The sequence below is a fragment of the Sminthopsis crassicaudata genome, chromosome 4, assembly GCF_048593235.1.
Source record: "Sminthopsis crassicaudata isolate SCR6 chromosome 4, ASM4859323v1, whole genome shotgun sequence".
NCBI classification, from domain to species: domain Eukaryota; kingdom Metazoa; phylum Chordata; class Mammalia; order Dasyuromorphia; family Dasyuridae; genus Sminthopsis; species Sminthopsis crassicaudata.
This window is the reverse complement of record NC_133620.1, coordinates 291,437,680-291,456,808: the sequence shown is the minus strand read 5'-3', so window position 1 is coordinate 291,456,808 and position 19,129 is coordinate 291,437,680. Positions and strand designations below refer to the sequence as shown.

The following is a 19,129-nucleotide window of genomic DNA, read 5'->3' as shown; positions in this document are numbered from 1 at the left end:
TTGGCAATCTGCCAAGTTAATTAAGGGGAAACAAAAATGAGCACCAGATAGTTAAAGAATTTGCTTTATGCTTTTATTTTGTGTGTGTAGGAAGGAGGGACCAGCCTCTTTTTGATCAATCCTCTGGAGAAATTAATCCCCTGGGCAGACTGTCTTAGGAGGTGAAGGGAAGTCCTGGGTCATAGCATCCACATACCAGGTAGGCAGAAAGGCATAGGGAGCATCATAATGAACAGACACAGTAACAGGGCTACCTGGCTCCCAGGAGAAGAGGTAAACAAGCCTGTTAGAGTAGAAGATAAGTAAGAACTGGGTATTCACAGGCCTAGGTCTTAAAGAGAAGTAAAACTAGACACCTCACCTGGGGTCATCTTGAGTGACTGTGCTTTGGACAAAGCTGAGGAAAGCAGCACAAAAGTTCATACATACAGATGGATTCCAACCTTCTCGGTCAGCCTGAGTATAGAGATAAGTAGATGGGAACATAGTGTGAGACTAGATCACCTAGTATTTCCGACCTAATATTTCCAGGAAGTGAAGGTAAGGGAAAGTCCTGCAATTAAAAAAAAAAAAAAAAAGCTGAGGAGCAGTATAAAGTCACCTATTATTACCCTGACGAGTTCAAACATCTCCATGGTGGGAAAGGTTCTGAGTGATCGGACAGCACCTGCAGGATCTCGGAAGCCAGCAACTACACGTGGAACTCCAAGAAGGAATGACTGAGCCCACCACTTCAAGAGTTTGTGTCTGGGAAGCATGAGATAAAAGATCACTAGAGACTCCACCAAACAGGGACTATTTGGTCTTTTTATCAATTCAGCTGTGTTGCTCTTACCGGTAGAAGCTCCTCCACTGGCCAGGGCTGTGCATTTCTTTCGAGGTCTTGAGTTCTACATAACAGGCAGGTGGCTGTGTAGATGGAGCTTTAGGGTCTGTGCAGTCCACCTCTCCAGAGAAGAGCAGGTGATGGGTTCCTAATCGACTTTGTAACACTGAGCAGAATGCCACATTAGTATTGACCTCTCCAGAAGGATCAGGAAAGCCCCCTGGTGTGTCTGTAGGAGGGAAAAGAGGATGTTACAAGAGAGGAAAAGCCACAGGAGAAAAAGCTCTTAAGATCAGGTCTGGATTAAAAAAAAAAAGTCATCATAGCACTAGTTTACATCCATATCAAAACTCTCACCTGCACACATGTACTGTTCAAATTTGTACCCCATGTACATGAGTTCCCGTAGGAATGGAGGACGAGCCAGTCTCTGTGCCCTAGCAGCAGGTGTTTCCACCTCACTCAGGTAAAGAGTACCGAGAAGACGTGAAGCTGCAAGCTGCCAACCTTCTTGACGCTCATAGGGTGTTGTCAACAGCTTTGTTAAATGCCCTCGCCATGTCACCACAGCCCCTGCCAACCAGCCTGGGCCCCTGTGAAGGGGTGAAGATGTGTTGTTGACAGTCAATTTAGGGGAAAACTGATAGAAGATGAATCCATTCTAAAAATGTCAAGATTCAGGTATCCTCAAAAAAATATGGCCAGAGAAGGAAGTATTGAGGAATGCCATTTCAAGGTAACCAGGAAGACTAAGGCCAAAAAGAACCATGAGGCAAAATGTGTATTCTGGACTTGTTTCAGGCTCTACCTTTATTCTATGTGGGATCTTGGAAAACTTCTGGTTTCAAACCCTTCATTTTACAGATGAGGCAACCAACTACAACTTGGAATGTCATGTAACTTGCCCCAAATAACAATCTAAGGACGGTGACCCAGGCTTAGTGCCTGGTTTCCTGATTTTCAGGGGGAGGTGGCCTCTGTGTATTCACCCTTCCAGCTGCCTTCGGTGCTCCAGGAGCCAGCGAAGTAGGTGATCCAGCCCCTCTCTGATCTCCTCATTTCGGGGCCGGTAGCGCTCAGGGTAGCCTTCCCGGAGGTCGAAATCGGGGGCAGAACTGTGGGTTGGGGGAGGAGCAAAGTAACGCAGTGCCCGAGAGTCTCCGTGGTAGCTGCGCTCGGCGTCCAGGGAGAAGTGGCCCAGTTCCGTAGGGCGACGGTAGAACGGGAAGGAGCCCACGTAGAGGGAAGCATCCGTGGGCAGTGAAGAGGCATGGAGGGTCCGTTTGGTGGGGCACTCTGTCCCCCCATCTTTCATTTCTCCAGCTCTTCGCTTTGCACTCTGAGACTCCATTGTCTCCTGCAGGGGCAAAGATGAGACCTTTTCCCTCACCACACACATAGACTCAAGCCAGAGTGAGAAGGCAAACACCCACATCTGCACATCCAAGGAGAGTAAAGGGGGGAGGAGCCCTTTTCTTACCTCCTGCCCTCTACCTTTTCCCTTGCACACTTCCAACTCTGGGGGATATTTAGTGAACTTTCCCTCAGCCTTGCTCCAATAATCCTCCCCATCTTCTGGAGTCTTGGCCCATCTGGACTTCTGGGCCTCGATTCTGACTTCTGCCCCGCTCTGCTCCTTCCCTGTACTCCCCTTCACCGCCCCACCTCTTACCACCCTCCACACCTGCAGTGTTTCCCCTCCAGGTAGCTGCAGGGTCTAGGTGAGACCAACTTTCTTTCGGGGCGGGGACGGAGGCGGAGGGCTGAGGGATGGTCGGGTCTATATTCTCTCTACCCCCCCCCCACCCCCCGGCAATGGGTTTGTGTGACATGGTAGCACCGTAAGCGCCGAAAGTGGGGAATGTATCTTTTCTTCATCTGTGCATAATACAATCAGGAAGCGACAGCTACAGAATTGCCCAAAATATCTAGTCAAGGTTCTTACGGGAGGAGCGTAATAGGAATGTTCACTTACCTAGAGGTCCTTATTCGCCTATTTTCCCCTCGTGTTATCTAGCCAGAGAGCTCGCTGATTTTCACGTCATCTCCCGACGACCGCGCCCCTTCCTGTGTCGGGCTCACTTCCTGGAACGCCCCTTCATTAATCCGAAGATCCGACTCCAAGTCCCCTTCCCCTTTCTTCCTTCCCCCGTCCCACCCCTCCTTCCCCGGGCTCTCGTCCCTGGTCCTTCCCCTCTTTTTCTGTACTCACAAACCCTCTCCCGGGCCATGAGCCGGAAGCGGCCCCGACTTGTCCCAGAAACCTTCGGGTCTAAGAGGCAACAAAGACCAGGAGAGGCTGCTGAGGAATTCCCGAAGGGTGAGTCAGGTAACACGGCGGGGAGGCCAGAGGGAGCTCTGGGGGAGCCCCGGGACGCCCAGAGAGAAGAGGGTCCGAGTCGCTGACTAGACCCCTTCTCCAGGGTCGGTGCTCAGGGCCCTTCGGGAACTGGGCGAATTGTTCCCCAGGCGTCTCTTCCAGGACGCGCTGCCTCCCATCGCTCTCAAGAGCCAGGTGTACAGCCTCGTGCCAGACCGGACCGTCGCCGATAGGCAGCTGGTGAGAGGCACCAGGACGGGACAGGGCCAAACAACTGCTCAGAAAGGACTAAGGGCAGCTGCTGAGGAGGCCGGAGATGGGCGTAGGGGGAATGGGACTAAGGAGCTGGGGGGCTGGGTAGCTGTGAAGGGGATCAGGGAAGGGGCAGCTAATAAGGAGGACTGGAGGATCAAAAAACTGGTGTCTGGTCAAGAGGAGGAAAGGCCTGACAGCTAGTGAGGGGAGCCAAGGGGCCAAGGGATTAGGAATCAGGGGCCAGGCAGTTGGTTGAGGGGGAACCGATAAATGGGTCAGAGGCGGGGTAGCTGGTGAAGGGGATTTGGGGATCTGGGGGTGCGCATTGGCCCCAGCACCATCTGCAGCAGCTCTTGAAGAGCAACCAGAACCAATGGAAACACGTTTTGGGGAACTGGCCAATCGAAAAATAGTTGGGGATAGAAGTAGCAAAAGTGTCAGTTTGTTGTGTGAGTAAAAGAGAAAGATATTATATGGTGATGTCAGCCAACTAGTGAGAAGTATTGAGTGGATAGTTGGTGAAGAGAGACTTAATTTTATTTTTTTTTTTTGACTGTTAAACTAGTTAGTAGACACTTTTTAGTTTCTACTAACCTTTTACTACACAGATGGTGTTTGGTCTTTTCTACATTGAGAGAGACATCAGAAAAGAACTGGTCTTGACTCGTTCCCTTTTATTCTGGAATCTGTCTTCCTCCTCATAAATTTATTCTCACTCTCCCCAAGCATAGCTGTTTTGATATGTCTTATTTTCCATCTCTCCTGAGACAGAGAGAACTTCGGGAACAAGGGGAGATTCGAGTCATTCAACTTGGCTTTGATTGTGATGCTCAAGGGATTGTCTTCACTGAAGATTTTAGAACCAAAGTGTGTATATAGGGTAATGGAACTAGAGACTGGGGAAATGTTGCGGTCTAATAAAACTAATGGAAAGATATTAAGGAAAGAGGCAAAAAAAGCATTTTATGTGTTAGTAAATATTAAGTTCCTATAATATGCAAGGCATTGTGGATAGAAAAAGATAGTTCCTGCCCTCTAGAAGCTTACAATCTAACAGGGAAGATAATAAGCAAACAGCTTTGTACAAAACAAGCTGTATGCAGGATAGAGGAAGTAATTGTGTGTGTGTGTGTCTATAATAGAATAGGAAAAGGTGCTATGAAAAGAAATGGGGTGGGGAGGGAAGGAGGGATTTTGGTGGAAGGCCACATTGGAGTTGCTTTTCCCTCTTGTTTCTTCTTCAGGCCCTGGAATCTTGCAGGGGCTGGCCATTTGAAGGGACAGTGCAGAAATTTCTAGCTCTGGTACTTCCAGCCTGTGGAGACCTCAGCTTTCAACAGGATCAGATGATCCAAACCTTTGGTTTTAGGGACTGTGAGATAACGTGAGTATTGACAGCATAAGACCCAGGCAACTGACAACTACATCTATGGTCCTATTGTAATCTTTTCCCTTACTCTTTTTAACTCTCCTCTTAACTTTCTTTTCCTGGCAGTGATGCTTTCTCTCCCATCTTTGCTCATGGAGTTATCTGGACTATCTGGGAAGGTTGAAAGTTAGATGTATCTCATGAGAGTGTGGGATTTCTCAAAACTGAATTTCATCACTTAAAAAAAAACCCTAAAAGATACATCAAGTTTTTACAATAGTGACTTACCCTTATCTCTATATTAGCAAACTGGTATTGGAGCAGTACAAACTTGGTTATTTCCTTTTCCTTATAACGTAGTAGAGAAAGAGAACAATCAACTTTTGTTCTTCTAGAAAGAGGACTTAAACAATGAAAAAGTATGCTGTTCATATCCCCCCATGAAATTGACTGGACTTTTCTATTTCTCTCACTGTAAAGGGAACCCAGACAAATAACATTCCCTCTTTCCTTAAGGTAGGAGTTAAGGGATTAAGAAGGATGATTTCTAGAGGTCAATTGTCACTTTCTTTCCACTCCCATCCTAGGCAGCTGGTAAATGCTGGAGTCCTCACAGTCCGAGATGCTGGGAGCTGGTGGCTGTCAGTACCAGGAGCTGGAAGATTTGTAAAATATTTCGTTAAAGGTGCTGGTTTCTCTTTCCTTTCTCTAATTATTCCAAAAGTATAAACCAGATTTGTCCTTTCTCACCTCCTGTCCCAATTAAAGATACTTAGAAGAGAGCTCAGTGATCACATCCATTGTCTTGCGTGTCTTATGTGTGCTACAGGGCCCTGCTTCTGTGACTTACTCTGCTCTGCTCTTTTTATTCTAGGGCGACGGGCAGTACTTGGAATGGTTCGAAAGTCCAAGTATCGGGAGCTATCCCTTTCTGAGCTCCTAGGCAGACAGGCTCCTCTGTCTGTGCGGCTTGGTCTTCCCTATCATGTACATGATCTAATTGGAGGACAGTTGCTTGACATGTAAGGATCTATCTAACCTATTCCCTTTCTTCTTACTGCCAAGTGTTAAATCATCTAAGACTGGAGCTTTACCTCATCTTGATGATCTATAGGACTTGCTTTTTGATTGCCCACCCCAGTTTTCTGTAAACATGGAGACTCAATTCTTCCTACTCCTTACCTTTGGCTCCTACCCCACCCACCTTCCTTTTCCTACCTCTAGCTAGGCAGCACAGTGAGTAGAGTACTATGCTTTGGATTCAGGAAGACCTGTTCAGATTCTGTTTCAGACACTTACTAGCTGTGGGATAATGAACAAGTCATTTATCTCTCTCTTCCTCAGTTTCTTTAGCTGTAAAATGCATCACAGGATTGTTTTAAGGATCAAATGAGATGATAATTGTAAAGTGTTTAGTATAGTTGCAGCTATATAGTAGCCATTGTATAAATCTTATTTGCTTTTCCCTTCCCCTACAGTGTCCGTACCACATCTGGGACTCTTCTTCGACTGCCTGAAACATAAAGATTCTGGTTATATTTCTTCCCACTTCATCTGTTGGACTAGGGAATGAAAAAAGGTGTAGATACAGCCTGCAGTACAATATGTCACTGTTGACTTAACACAGAAGGAAGTAGCATTTCCAGAGGAGTCTTCCCTTGAAAGGTCTGGAGTTGAGAATTCTCTTTGCTTCTCTGGGTTGATGGGACAGATATAATCATTGTTTATATTTTGGGGGTTAGGAGCATGCTTGCCCAACTCTGCCAAGGAGGAAGATCAGAAACTATGTCAATGTTTTGGATATTGCCTTTCACTAGAATATATGTTATTTTGTTATAGATGGGGTAGATGCAGAGAGGATGGAATTCTCTTTTTTGCTTTTCAACTCACCAAATAAACTTTTTTTCTGTGATGTTTTCTTTTTAATTAAAAAAATTGGGGGAGGGATAAGATTTTGAGTTATAAATTTTTCTCTTCTTCCTTCTCATATCTCCCACCTCCTCAAGACAGCAAGCCTTTTAAGTTATACATGTATAGTCATTTTAAACATATTTCCATATTAGTCATGTTGTGAAAGAAAAATCTTAACAAAAGGGGAAAAACCACTAGGAAAAAAAAAAGAAACTAGTATTCAGTCTCCATTGTTCTTTCATTTCTCATCCCAAATCTACTAGAGTTGTCTTAGATCCCTGCATTGCTGAGAAGAGCCAAATCTATCATAGTTGACCATCACACAATCTTGCTCTTTTTATATATACAGGGTTCTGGTTCTGCTCACTTCATTCAACATCAGTTCATGTAAGTTTTTCCAAAATCAACCTGTTCATTATTTCTTGTGAATGGTATTCCATTCCATTTATATAACACAACTAATTCAGCTGTTTCTCAACTGATGGACATTCACTCAATTTCTAATTTCTTGCATTACAAAAAAGTTGCTACACAGTAATGAACTGAACCAGCTACAACAGTGAAAGGACTCTGGGAGATGACTTTGAACCACTACATAGAATTCCCAATCCCTCTATTTTTGTCCACCTGCATTTTTGATTGCCTTCACAGGCTAATTGTATAATATTTCAAAGTCTGATTCTTTTTGTACAGCAAAACAACTGTTTGGACATGTATACATATATTGTATTTAATTTATACTTCAACATATTTAACATGTATTGGTCAACTTGCCATCTGGGGGGGGGAAGGAGGGGAAAAATTGGAACAAAAGGTTTGGCAATTGTCAATGCTGTAAAATTACCCATGCATACATCTGTAAATAAAAACTATAATTAAAAAAAAAAAAAAAGCTGCTACAAACATTTTTGTATGTGTGGATTCTTTACCCTCTTTGGGCTACAGACCTAGTAGAAGCACTGTTGGATATGCACAATTTTATATGTGCTGTTTTAAGGCCTCATTTAAATGCAATATATCTATTTGGTGTTCAGTTATGGGGATGCGTAAGGATAACTCTATGTCTGAATGGCCCCCTCCATAACAATTTGTATGGGAGAGAGGTTAAAGAGTGGAAAGGAATCTCCTATGGGAATTACTGTGATTTCACTGAAAACCTACTCAAACCTTGGAATTTGTTATATAAAATAATATCTGAATGTCACATGTTAAGTGGGAGTGAAGGTTGTGGAGGGGAGACATTACATATTCTCACTTCACCTAAATAAATATCCAGATTGGGGATACACTTAAGAGAAATCATTTTGTTTCAGAAAGACCAATATTTCCTCATAGGGGCCCAGGTTTCCAGTACTTTCAGTACTGGGCTTTGGGCCAGATGCATTTCTTAATTGTCACATGTTTTCCCAGCTAAACCAGAGCAGAGGTGGAGCAAAGTGCATATTTTTCCTGGACCCTGGGACAGTCAGCAGGGAGTAGATGGGACAGCTGGGACTGACCATCCCTGTAGTCCTCCCAACCATGAAGCTGTTACAGATACTGCTTTGGGTTTCAAGCCTTTTCACCTTGACTGTACAGGAAGCCAGGTCTGGAGAAAACTGTCTATGAGGGTTATGGAAAGTGGGGATGGGATTTATAATAGCAATGGTCTGATGGGAAGTGGGGTCTTGGATGAAATCTGGGCAGGTGGGCTAAAGTCTTAGGTAAGGGAGGAAAAAAGATTTGTACCTGTAGGTCATAACCCCCATTTCCCCTAGGCTGCTGATCTTTTCACCCTCTGTGGTTCGGCTGGGTGTGCCACTTTCAGTGGGACTGCAACTCCAGGGAGTCCCAAAGGGGCAGAAAGTAAAGGGTATTATCTTCCTGAGAAATCCATCAGGGCCCCCAGTGCCTTGCTCTGAGGAAGTGCCCTTTACCCTGGACTCTGACCATGACTTTGAGCTACTTAATCTCCCGGTAATTGCACCCCTAACTCACCACTCCATATCAGCCAACCCCCAGTTGCTTCTGTGGTCTTTTTGGGTCTGCCATTTAGTTGCTCTCCATTCTGTTTTTCTTATATGTCTCCTTGCTTCTGTTTCTGGTCTTACATTTGTATCTCTGGTCTTTACCCCTCCCTTGGTCTTTGTGAATCTTATTCTTACTTGGTCTTTCCATAGCACTGTTCCTCTGTCTCTCTTACTCTTTACTCTCTGACTCTGACACTATTCCCATCTACCCTCAGGTCCCATTGATTCATGTACAGCGCTGTGGTCTCAATAAGCTTTATGGGTCTCATCTTGTACAACTTCTGGCTAAGACATCATGGCTGAAAACAACTCTGTCTCGACCGACAGACACTCAGGGTGTCAACCTGTTATTTTCCTCACGTCGGGGTCATCTTTTTCTACAGACAGACCAGCCCATTTACAACCCTGGCCAGCGTGGTGAGGAGCTCATAGTTTCAATTCCTCCATATCCAGCAAGAAAAATTTATTGCACAGACATGCCATGTGCAGAAATAGCTTTTCTTTATTAAAGGGAAAGGATGAGAAGGAGAAAATAAAATTTATTAAATCTCTTTTAGTCCACTGACATCTCTATATCTTTTCCTCTAGTACGATTCCGAGTCTTTGCTCTGGATCAGAATATGAGACCATCCACAGATACCCTGACTATTACTGTTCAAGTGAGTCCTTGACTTCTAACTCCCCTATTATTTCCAACCTTTTGCTTCTACATTTGTCACCAAGTCCGTCTTCTTCTAGAACTCTCATGGCTTCCAAGTACGGAAAAGTGAGGTATTTTCTAGAAGATCCATTTTCCAAGATGATTTTATGATACCTGACATCTCAGAGTAAGCTCTTTCTTGAACCCCTTCTCTGCCATAATACCCCTATATACGTTAAATACCTTCTCACTTTCTATCCCTTCCCTCAGATACCTTATTTTGAACCTCAGGAATTCTGCTTGTTGCATCACCCTTTCTGATCTTCACAGCCACTCCCCATGTTGTTTCCCAAATTCCCCCATTGTATATAAGAGCAACTATATATTCTATTAGGTTCTTTACCCAGTTGGGCTGATATTTCTCTATATTTCTTTTCAGGCCTGGAACCTGGAGGATCTCAGCTCAATTCTCTGATAGTTTAGATTCCAACAGCAGTACAGAGTTTGAGGTGAAAAAATATGGTAAGAGCTAGAGCCTAGGGAGTTGGTGTCCTAAGGGGAAAGGGTTAGAGATGGATACTGGATCCCAGTGAGAAGGGGTATTGTCATTGCTTTTTGACATCCTCTTCTTCTACTCTCATTTAGTTCTCCCCAACTTTGAGGTGAAAATCATACCTGAAGAGCCCTATGTGTTGGTAGCTCCTGGTGTTGATATGCAGATCCATCTGAATGTACAGGCCAAGTAATCTTTTCCTTTATTTCCACTTCTATGTCCTGATCCCAATACAGAATAACTCTTGATATTCTCTCTCTTCTCCTCACCTCCTCTGCCCCCTTCCCTAGGACTCCTCCTTTTACTCTATTTCCCCCCACACAATCTTGGCCTCTTCTAAGCATCCTTCCAATCAAATATCCCTTATCCCTAGGTATGTTTATGGAAAGTCAGTTCAGGGAGTAGCTTATATTCGATTTGGAGTCTTAGGTGAGCGTGGTGAAAAGAAATTTCTTCGAGGACTAGAGAAACAGTCCAAGGTGGGTCTCAGAGGTCATGGAAGGCACTTGGGGAGGGAAGGGTGATTGGGTAATAGTGGAGTTTTTACCACGGGTGTCTGCTCTCTCTTTTGATCTCTTTTCCCTAGTTGTCAGATGGCCTCTGTAGCATTACCCTCTCAGGAGCAGAGATCCAGAAGGCATTGAACATCACTACAATGGACAGTCTTCAAGGGTTTCGTCTCTATGTGGCAGCTGCTGTCATTGAATCCCCTGGTGGGTGACTTCTACCTTACCACTCCACTATGATTCCTGCTTTGGGCATCTGTATATAGTCTTCTCTCCTTTTCTGACTTTCCCATCTGAGCTCCTTCCAACTGTAGCTAGGAAAGGATAAAGAGACAGTAATCACCTGTCTTTCTGTTCCCATCTTTCTCCTCTTTTTCTTTGTCTCTGCATTTTTGCCCCTGACTTCTTATATCTATTTCCATGGACCCAGGAGGAGAGCTAGAAGAAGCTGAACTTACCTCCTTGCGCTTTGTCTCATCTCCATTTTCGGTGGATCTCAGTAGCACCCAGCAATATTTTATACCAGGAACCCCTTTCCTGCTACAGGTCATTCCTGGAGGGCATTGGGAAAATGGGTAGAGAGGGAGAATATAAGAGAGATTGGGAAAGGTGGTGAAGATAAGTGGGATGGGACAATTTCAATTTCTTTTTCTCTGATTTCTCTTTTACCCTCCCTCAGGGCTTGGTTCAGGATGTCTCTGACTCTCCAGCCCCTGGTATCCCTATCAAAGTTTCCATCAAATTTATCACCTCAGGAGTTGATTCTAATATCCAGGTTCTTAACCTTAACACAGATGAGAGGGGTCAACTCAGCATCCCCATCAATATTCCCCAAGCCACTCAAGAGTTGCAGCTCATGGTGAGAAGGGAGTCAGACATTCTGGGCAAGGCAGGAAAAAAGTAGGGGCAGGAGGAGGGGAAGCCATGAGTTAGAACTTTGTATCACTCAAGAGTAAAGTGGAAAGCTGTTGAAGGATCAAACTGCTGTGTCCCTCTGACCATTCCTTTTATTGCCTCCTTCCAGGTATCTGCGGGATCCCCCTTCCCAGCAGTAGCCACCCTTATTGCCCATTCTCCACCTTCTGGAGGCTCTGGGCTCTTGTCCATGGAGCGACTGGATTCCAGGCCTCCTCGTGTGGGACAGACATTCACTCTAAATCTTCATGCTGTGGGAATTGATAGTGCTGCTTTCTCCCATTACTACTACATGGTGAGGACAGGCCAGTAAACACAGGATTGTTGGAGCAAAGATCTGGGCAGAGACAGTGAGGAAGACAGGAGGATAGAGAGGAAACTCCTTTCAGATTCTTGTGTCTCATCAACTACTATGATAATCCCAGGTCTTGTCACGTGGAGAGATCATATCTGTGCATCGAGTGGCAAAAGGGGCTGTGACGTCTATCTCTGTTCCCGTAACCTCCCAACTTGTACCTTCTTTCCGCCTCATCGCCTTCTATTACCACAATGGTCTGCCAGTCGCCAACTCCTTGAAAGTAGATGTCCAAGTGGGAGATTGTGAGGGGAAGGTAATTGAGATGGGGAGGAGAGATGGAGGAAAGGAGCTGTAGGTCAAAGACAGCTCAGAAAATGTGAAAATAAGGACCAACTTCTTTCCAATAATGTCCTGCTTTGTTTTTTTTCTCCTCTATTCACAGCTGGAAATGAAAGTGGAGAGGGGAAATCTTCGACCTGGGGACCAGCTGAGGCTAAATTTATACACAGATTCCTCAGCCATTGTAGCTCTGGGGGCTGTGGATACTGCAGTGTATGCAGCAGGTGGCCAGAAACACAGCACTCTCCATATGAACAAGGTGGAATCCCAGTCCCCAGAGTCTCTTCTTCCTCATCTCTTCATTATGTTCCCCAGACCTCTTAACCATTTTGTCCCTCTTCTTTCCTTTCAGGAATCCTGTTTCAATTCCTCTTCAGACTTCACCTTCGCCCTATCCCACATCTTCAATACTCTTTCACAGCCACCCTCCTTTTTTTGTTTTCCCTACTTCCACTTTCACCAAGTTCCCTCTTTCTCCTTTTCCCTCAGTTTTTGTTTACTCTTCTCCCTCCTGTTTGCCCTTCAGTTATCATGTTCTGGAGCACTTCTTGTCTTTCTTCACCTCAGGTCTTCACTGCCATGAACAGCTATGACCTGGGTTGTGGTCCTGGGGGTGGGATCAATGCTCTCCAGGTTTTTGAGTCCGCTGGTTTGATGTTTTCAGATGGATACAAGTGGACTCCACACAGGAAAAGTAAGAACAGAATTTTTTTAATGGGGATAGGGTGGGTAGGAGAATTAAAAGTGAGAATATAGAGAGGGAGTAGAATGGAGGAAAAATGGAGGGAGGTGAGATAGTGTGGGATAGCACTGGTTTGGGAGGCTGTTAACTGAGTGACTTTGGGTTTCCTCTCTGGATTCACTCTGCTTACCTGTAAAATTAGGAAGTTGGAATGAATTATCGTTAATATTCTTCTCAAAGTTTGATACTCTGGGATTAAGAGAACCAGAAGAAGAAAGGAAAGGGGTGGATAGGAAAAGGATGAAAATCTTTATATAAGAAATGGAAGGAAAGGACATGGGATCTATGTGACTAGTCCTCCATCCTTTTATAATTTACTACTGTAGACCTGAGATGCAAGGAGAATAAAAGCCGAAAAAGAAGAAATGTGGATTTCCAGAAGGCAATTCTTCAGAAGAGTGAGTGACGTGACTAGAGTCAGAACCATATCTGTATCTGATGGTGGGGGGCTGTTTCCAATGAACATTTTTCCACTGCCCACAGTGAATCAATATGTTGGTCAAGTTAAGCACTGCTGCAAAGATGGGATGACACCATTGCCAATGCGTCGATCCTGCAGAGAACGAATGACCAGAGTACCAGAACCCACCTGCCGTGAGGCCTTCCTGTCCTGCTGCCAATTTGCTGAAGAGCTTCGTAAAAAGACCCGCATTAGGGGCAGCATGGGGCTTGCCCGAGGTAACAGTTATGGGTAATGGTTATGGCCTGAGTGGGTATTCAATGAAGAGTGCTATTTATAACTTTTTTCATTCATCCCAGCCCAAGATATGTGGAAAGAGGAAGAAGAACTGCTTGTTGAAGATGATATCCTCGTCCGGAGTTATTTCCCTGAGAACTGGCTCTGGTCCCTGTTGACAGTAGACAAAGTTAAAAAGTAAGGAGACCAGGAAGACATTTCAGATGCCTCCCCACAAAAACACCACACCCCTTGGGAACCCCAACATCCAGATCACAGATTTGATAGTTGTTCTTTATGCTCCTTCAACACAGGGTTTTTGAGTTGGTCCCTGATTCCCTGACCACTTGGGAAATCCATGCTGTGAGCCTTTCCCAGACAAAAGGTGACAGCAATACTCCTACTCATCCTTGCTTTATTGCTCTCTCCCATCTTATTCCCTTTTCTTAATATCATCTTTACATGGAGTTTTGTGTCTCCTGGTTATCTTGTGGTTTCTCAAGGACTAGCTTCCATGGATCCTTCACTTTTCCCATTGGAAAGAAAGTTGGGAGAGAAGGGAAGGGAAATTCTGCTAGTTGGTCTTGAAGCCTTGGGGCCACCTTGAAGAAAGGGAGTGCCTGGGAACTTTGTAAGCACCTCCATTAGAGTTGTGGTGGGACAGGTCCCTTCCTGTGTTTCCCCAACTTTTCCTGTGCTCTACCTACCTCATAATGATTCCTTTGCTCTTTTCTTCTTTGTTTTTCTGCTGCTCTAAATGTATCATGCTCCTCATGAATGTATCATGCTTCCATGTATTTCCACTCTCATTGATTCCTCTGACTCATTCTTCCAACCAGGTCTTTGTGTGGCTCAACCTGTTCAGGTTAAAGTTTTCCAAGAATTTCACTTGCATCTTCGCCTTCCCTACTCTGTCCGAAGATTTGAGCAGTTAGAGCTTCGACCTGTCATCTATAACTACCTGAACAAGAATCTGTCTGTGAGATCTCATGAGGAGTGGGAGAAGCAAGTGGGGAACTGAAAGGAGAGGTATATTTGGTTCCCATGATTCTCTTCATTCCTTCTTGTCTCTACCTCCTCTTGCCAGGTTAATGTCCTGGTATCTCCTGTGGAAGGGCTGTGCCTGGCTGGTGGTGGCGGCAGAATGCTAAAGTTGGAAGTGCCTGCTATCTCAGCATGGCCTGTCTCCTTTCCTGTTGTGCCCACGGCTGCTGCTGCTGTGTCCCTGAAGGTCATGGCCCAAGGACCTTTTGGAATTGGAGATGCTGTGGCTAAAGTTCTACACATCGAGGTGAGAGATGGGACCCTGACCCATCCTCCAACCTTACGTATCAAATTTTTTCCTCAAATACATTCCCAAGTCTCCAACTTGAGACCCCAGTTCCCTTTCAGAACATCCTCTCTATTTTCCTTTCTCATGTGTCCCTAAAACCTTCTGCCTGGACCTATTCATTCCTAAATCCTGGACTAACAGCTCCTTTCCCTCTTTGCTGTATCTGTATTCTCCCCTATCCTTCAAAAGTCTTTGCAGCCTAAACCCTAGAAACAAGAGCTGAGGATAGTCTGAATTATAGAGATAGATCAGACCTTGTCTCCTGGGCTTTTGAGTGATCACCTCTGCTTTCCATTCACCTGAATAGAGAGAAGGAGCAGTTCAGATAAAGGAGTATGCCTACAAGCTGAATCCTATAGGTGAGTGATTCCCCTAGACTCTTCTCCCTAGGGTTCTTGCCTCACTCCTACTAATGCCCCTCTCACCTCAGAATATATATGCAAGAGGAGTAAGATTTGAGGGGGGATATTTCAGAATCCCAAGAATGGTAGAATGGGGGGCAGCTAGATGGCACAGTGGCTAGAGCACCAGCCCTGAAGTTAGGAGGACCTGAGTTCAAATGTGATCTCAGACACTAACTCTGTGACTCTGGGGAAAAAAAAAAAAAAGAACGGGAGAATGTGATATGACCCTTCCCAGATCCCTGACTCTTTACTTCTCTTCAGATTCCCGTGGCCGGACCTTTGATATTCCTGGGGAGAACCCATCCAATATTATCCCCGATGGAGGCTTCAGTAGTATTGTTCGTGTTACAGGTAGGTAGTTCTGTTGACTCCAGATCACCAGGTTGCTTGAATCTCCAGTTCATTTTGTTCCCTTTACTCTGATTTTACTCTGACTCCTGTTGATGTTCCCCCTTGCCATTCCTATGGCCTCTTATCCCACAGTAATCTCATGACACTTATGTCCTTCTAGCCTTTCATCTTGAAGACTTAAGTCATGGATTTTTTTTCTCTTTTGTTTCCTGCAGCCTCTGAACCCATGGAGACTTTGGGCTCTGGGGGGGCCCTGTCCCCAGGAGGTCTAGGGTCTTTGCTGAGGGTGCCTCAGGGCTGTGGAGAACAAACCATGATCTACCTGTCTCCCACACTTGCTGCTTCTCGTTATCTGGACAAGACTGAGCAATGGGGGAAGCTGCCTCCTGAGATGAAAGACCATGCATCGAATCTCATCCAGAAAGGTGTGAAATAGAAGTAGGGAGAGGGGAAATGGGTGGGTGAAGGTAGCTGATTTGGGAGGGCACAAGATAAGAGAAAATGGAAAAAGAAGAACCTTGGGATGTGACAGTTGGAGAAAAATAGTGAATCCAAAAACATTGTTGGGGAGTTGGAGAGTGGGAAGAGACAGGAGGTAGAATGGAAACCAACAGCTCTTTTTCCCTCCCAAGGCTATGCTCGTATCTTGCAATTCAGAAAAAAAGATGGTTCCTATGGAGCTTGGTTACACCGGGACAGCAGCACTTGGTGAGATGGACCACCAGAAAAGTTGCAGTGTCTAGAGTGGGGGAGAGATTTGGGCAGGACAACACTTTTACAGTGAATGAGAACCAGATAATATGGGATGACTCATACTTCCCCTTTTCCTAGGCTCACAGCTTTTGTCCTCAAAGTGCTCAGCATGGCCCAGGAGCAGGTGGGTGGCTCTCTGGAAGGGCTGAGGGAGACAGTCCAGTGGCTTCTGACAAAGCAGCTTGAAGATGGTTCTTTCCAGGACCCTTGTCCAGTCATCCATAGAGATATGCAGGTGCTGGGGTCAGGAGTGAGGTGGAGAAAAGGGGAGAGGAAAAGTTTGGTTTCTGGGTGAGGGTGGGAGGAAAGTGTCAAATCTGCTTAAGGGGAAGGACAAAGAAGGCTCTTCCCGTGCCCCATGTAGTGATATCTTATTGTTTCCTTTGTTTTTTTCTACCAGGGTGGCCTGGTAGGACCTGATGAGTCTGTGGCCCTAACAGCCTTTGTAGTTGTGGCCCTCCAGCACAGCTTGACTGCCTTCCATACTTCTGAGGATGATCCTGACAAGGAGAGAGTGAAAGAGTTGCTGCAGAGAGTGGTAAATGCAGCACTCATTTTCCTTGCCCCATCTGCCAGCTTCACAACTCTTCCCTGAAAATCCTATTTCCAGAATTCAAGGAGTCTTTTTTCCCCCTAGAAAGCCTCTATTTCACGTGCAGATTCATTCCTGGTGGCAAAGGTAACTGCTGGGCTCCTGGGATCTCATGCAGCTGCTATTACAGCCTATGCCCTGACCCTGACTAAGGCCCCTGAAGCTGATCAGAATCTTGCCCATAACAATATTATGACCATGGCGCAAGGAAAAGGAGGTAAGTGTCCAAGGATCCAGTCATGACTCTGGAAGCTAATAGATGGATCTGAGTTCTTGTGTTGAAAGGAAAGAAAGGAGGAGTATCAGTGGGTGCCAGGTATTGTGCTAATATCATCTCGTTTGGTCCTTATAGCAGCCCTTTGAGTTATGGGTTCTTTCATTTCCATCTTACAGATGAGGAGCAAATAGAGGTTAAGTGACTTGTTTCACTTATACTAGTAAGTGTCTGAGGCCAAATTTGAACTTAGGTTTTCCTGACTCAATATGACTCCTAGCAGTCAGAGCAGTGATCCACTTACTAGCTGCCTAGAAAATTGAATCCAGCATGACAGGATTTCAAGGTTTGTGGTAGAAGAAGCAAAAGTTAGGAAGGAATCAGGATGTAGGGGAGGATAAAAAAATTCCCGAGGGACAAGATTTCAGCATGAACAAAGAAAGACACAAGGTTTTAGGCCTAAAAACAGTAGCAGGCCACTCTTGGGGATAAAATAAAAAGCTACAAAAAAGAGAATTCTGGGATAAGGAGGGCATGAGCATTGTGATTATATTTCTGACTCTGTGACTATTCCTTTTTCTGTCTCACTTTTTCCCTCTGCTTTTATCTTCCTTGTAACTCATAGATGATTTATACTGGGGTCCACTTGCTGGGTCTCAAAATAATGCTATCATACCAACTCCAAGTGCCAGTGGCGGCCCCTCACAGCCCATTCCCCTGGCTCCGGCTCTGTGGGTAGAAACAACAGCCTATGTATTGCTCCATCTCCTGTTGAGAGAAGGGAAGGCTGAGTTGGCTGATCAGGCTGCAAACTGGCTAACTCACCAGGCGAGCTTCCAAGGGGGATTCCGCAGTACCCAGGTATAGGGAACACTGAATTCAGGGTCCTGAGGAGTAGTTGGGGAGGGAGGCAGGGAGGAAGCAGATTCCCATAAGCTCTAGGCTAGAGAATGATGTGAATTTTTCCAGGACACGGTAGTAGCTCTGGATGCCCTATCTGAGTACTGGATTGCCAGCCATACGACCACAGAGACCACACTAAATGTGACTCTGAGCAGTCAGGATCGCCAAGGAACTAAAGCCCACGTCATTAAATTAAACAACCATCAAACATCAGGGATACAAGAGGATCTACAGGTGATAAGCATTTGGATTTGGCCATGGAGACTATTGGGGACTGGGACCTTAAAAGTGAGCCTTAAGATACTGACTCCCACCTGTGCCTCATCTAGCTCCTGGCTTGCACAACTTCAGAGCGCTGAGGGCTTAGTTGCTCCTAGGGAATGGGGGTGAGGACAGGGGCACTTATATAGTTCCTATTCTCTTCTCCCTCTCCCCCATTTTCTAGATGTCCTTGTTTTCTTTTCCCCTTAGCATCTCCCTGTCTCAGCTAATTTCCCTCCCATTAAAGAGGGAATAGGTTGAATAAAGGGCAGAAAGCTTCTCTTCTCATTTGATATGTTTCTCTCTTCCTACTCTCCAAAAGTTCCCTTTGGGCAGCAAGATCACTGTCAAGGTGGGAGGAAGCGGCAAAGGGACCTTAAAGGTGAGAACTGGAAAGGCCGGTGGGCCACAAAGATGATCTGTGATTAGGAGAATTGGAGTTAAGACTTAACTGCTTTCTTTACATTCTCTATACTTAGCACAATGCTTGACACATTTTAAGTGCTTAATAAATGTTTGTTGATCAACTTACTGACTTCCTGAAAGTCAAGGAGGGAATTCCTATTTATCCAGAAAGGGAAAGGACACCAAAGACCTCTCAATTCAGGGCAAACACTTCATCTTAGAGCCAGTGATAAGTAGTCTAACCAATTGTTTCATGGAGAAGCTCTGTAGAGTGGGCTGAGTAGGAGAGGCTAGTAGTGTATCCAAAATAGGATGAAGAATAGGGACAGAATGATTTTGATTTCTCCCCTTGCCCTCCAAATAAAATCAAAACCAAAACTCTTCTCCCTCAAGATTCTACATAAATTCAACATCCTGGAGGAGAAAAACACAACTTGTAAGGACTTCAGGCTGGAAGTGATAGTCACAGGCTCTGTTCAATATTCAGGTGAATGCAGGGTCAGAGGGGGTCTGTATATTTGGGTCCCTGAGGGAAGTGGGAACAAGGGAAGAAG

The 19,129-nt window shown here is 45.2% G+C and overlaps 3 protein-coding genes across 7 annotated transcripts in view; 2 read left to right on the top strand and 1 right to left on the bottom strand.

Annotated features, from left to right (window-relative positions):
* Window positions 1-62: 62 nt before the first annotated feature.
* On the bottom strand, window positions 63-2,908 carry DXO (decapping exoribonuclease). 2 transcript variants are annotated; one of them, XM_074311376.1, is made up of 7 exons: window positions 2,802-2,908; window positions 1,816-2,183; window positions 1,184-1,419; window positions 836-1,055; window positions 612-747; window positions 362-456; window positions 63-283 (listed from the first exon to the last, which is right to left on the bottom strand). In XM_074311376.1, the coding sequence occupies exons 2-7, from the start codon at window positions 2,175-2,177 to the stop codon at window positions 133-135; spliced, it is 1,200 nt and encodes a 399-aa protein (XP_074167477.1). In that variant the 5' UTR covers window positions 2,178-2,183; window positions 2,802-2,908; the 3' UTR covers window positions 63-132. The 2 variants fall into 2 exon arrangements, with proteins under 2 accessions (XP_074167477.1, XP_074167478.1); XM_074311377.1 differs by lacking the exon at window positions 63-283 and having other exon boundaries at window positions 602-747.
* Window positions 2,850-7,584, top strand: WHR1 (winged helix repair factor 1). 4 transcript variants are annotated; one of them, XM_074311380.1, is made up of 7 exons: window positions 2,850-3,146; window positions 3,250-3,386; window positions 4,173-4,268; window positions 4,646-4,785; window positions 5,358-5,455; window positions 5,645-5,792; window positions 6,249-7,584. In XM_074311380.1, exons 1-7 carry the CDS (start codon window positions 3,056-3,058, stop codon window positions 6,292-6,294), a joined length of 756 nt encoding a protein of 251 aa, XP_074167481.1. In that variant the 5' UTR covers window positions 2,850-3,055; the 3' UTR covers window positions 6,295-7,584. The 4 variants fall into 4 exon arrangements, with proteins under 4 accessions (XP_074167481.1, XP_074167483.1, XP_074167480.1 ...); XM_074311379.1 differs by having other exon boundaries at window positions 2,922-3,155; XM_074311382.1 differs by lacking the exon at window positions 4,173-4,268 and having other exon boundaries at window positions 2,902-3,146.
* A 495-nt stretch (window positions 7,585-8,079) lies between these two features.
* Window positions 8,080-19,129, top strand: part of C4A (complement C4A (Chido/Rodgers blood group)) — a 19,285-nt gene continuing 8,235 nt past the window's right edge. Inside the window, exons 1-32 of the mRNA XM_074311367.1 lie at window positions 8,080-8,267; window positions 8,439-8,637; window positions 8,906-9,107; window positions 9,279-9,349; window positions 9,429-9,517; window positions 9,770-9,852; window positions 9,976-10,072; window positions 10,257-10,362; window positions 10,470-10,596; window positions 10,820-10,935; window positions 11,069-11,248; window positions 11,414-11,599; window positions 11,730-11,915; window positions 12,045-12,200; window positions 12,509-12,635; window positions 13,010-13,081; window positions 13,167-13,361; window positions 13,443-13,557; window positions 13,674-13,744; window positions 14,199-14,338; window positions 14,447-14,650; window positions 15,000-15,051; window positions 15,358-15,447; window positions 15,663-15,872; window positions 16,080-16,155; window positions 16,279-16,435; window positions 16,601-16,738; window positions 16,838-17,009; window positions 17,632-17,867; window positions 17,976-18,143; window positions 18,493-18,552; window positions 18,969-19,062. Coding sequence (XP_074167468.1) covers window positions 8,161-8,267; window positions 8,439-8,637; window positions 8,906-9,107; window positions 9,279-9,349; window positions 9,429-9,517; window positions 9,770-9,852; window positions 9,976-10,072; window positions 10,257-10,362; window positions 10,470-10,596; window positions 10,820-10,935; window positions 11,069-11,248; window positions 11,414-11,599; window positions 11,730-11,915; window positions 12,045-12,200; window positions 12,509-12,635; window positions 13,010-13,081; window positions 13,167-13,361; window positions 13,443-13,557; window positions 13,674-13,744; window positions 14,199-14,338; window positions 14,447-14,650; window positions 15,000-15,051; window positions 15,358-15,447; window positions 15,663-15,872; window positions 16,080-16,155; window positions 16,279-16,435; window positions 16,601-16,738; window positions 16,838-17,009; window positions 17,632-17,867; window positions 17,976-18,143; window positions 18,493-18,552; window positions 18,969-19,062 — 4,282 coding nt within the window. The 5' untranslated portion in view covers window positions 8,080-8,160. The remainder of the gene's footprint in view (window positions 8,268-8,438; window positions 8,638-8,905; window positions 9,108-9,278; window positions 9,350-9,428; window positions 9,518-9,769; window positions 9,853-9,975; window positions 10,073-10,256; window positions 10,363-10,469; window positions 10,597-10,819; window positions 10,936-11,068; window positions 11,249-11,413; window positions 11,600-11,729; window positions 11,916-12,044; window positions 12,201-12,508; window positions 12,636-13,009; window positions 13,082-13,166; window positions 13,362-13,442; window positions 13,558-13,673; window positions 13,745-14,198; window positions 14,339-14,446; window positions 14,651-14,999; window positions 15,052-15,357; window positions 15,448-15,662; window positions 15,873-16,079; window positions 16,156-16,278; window positions 16,436-16,600; window positions 16,739-16,837; window positions 17,010-17,631; window positions 17,868-17,975; window positions 18,144-18,492; window positions 18,553-18,968; window positions 19,063-19,129) is intronic.

Coding starts and splice junctions, on each gene's coding strand:
- DXO (XM_074311376.1), bottom strand. CDS start 2,177: ATGGAGTCTCAGAGTGCAAAGCGAAGAGCTGGAGAAATGAAAGATGGG. Junction 1,420..1,815: donor CACCGAAGGCAGCTGGAAGG/GTGAATACACAG, acceptor ACCCCTTCACAG/GGGCCCAGGCTGGTTGGCAG. Junction 748..835: donor CAGTGGAGGAGCTTCTACCG/GTAAGAGCAACA, acceptor CATGCTTCCCAG/ACACAAACTCTTGAAGTGGT.
- WHR1 (XM_074311379.1), top strand. CDS start 3,056: ATGAGCCGGAAGCGGCCCCGACTTGTCCCAGAAACCTTCGGGTCTAAG. Junction 3,387..4,172: donor CCGTCGCCGATAGGCAGCTG/GTGAGAGGCACC, acceptor CTCCTGAGACAG/AGAGAACTTCGGGAACAAGG. Junction 5,456..5,644: donor TGTAAAATATTTCGTTAAAG/GTGCTGGTTTCT, acceptor TTTTTATTCTAG/GGCGACGGGCAGTACTTGGA.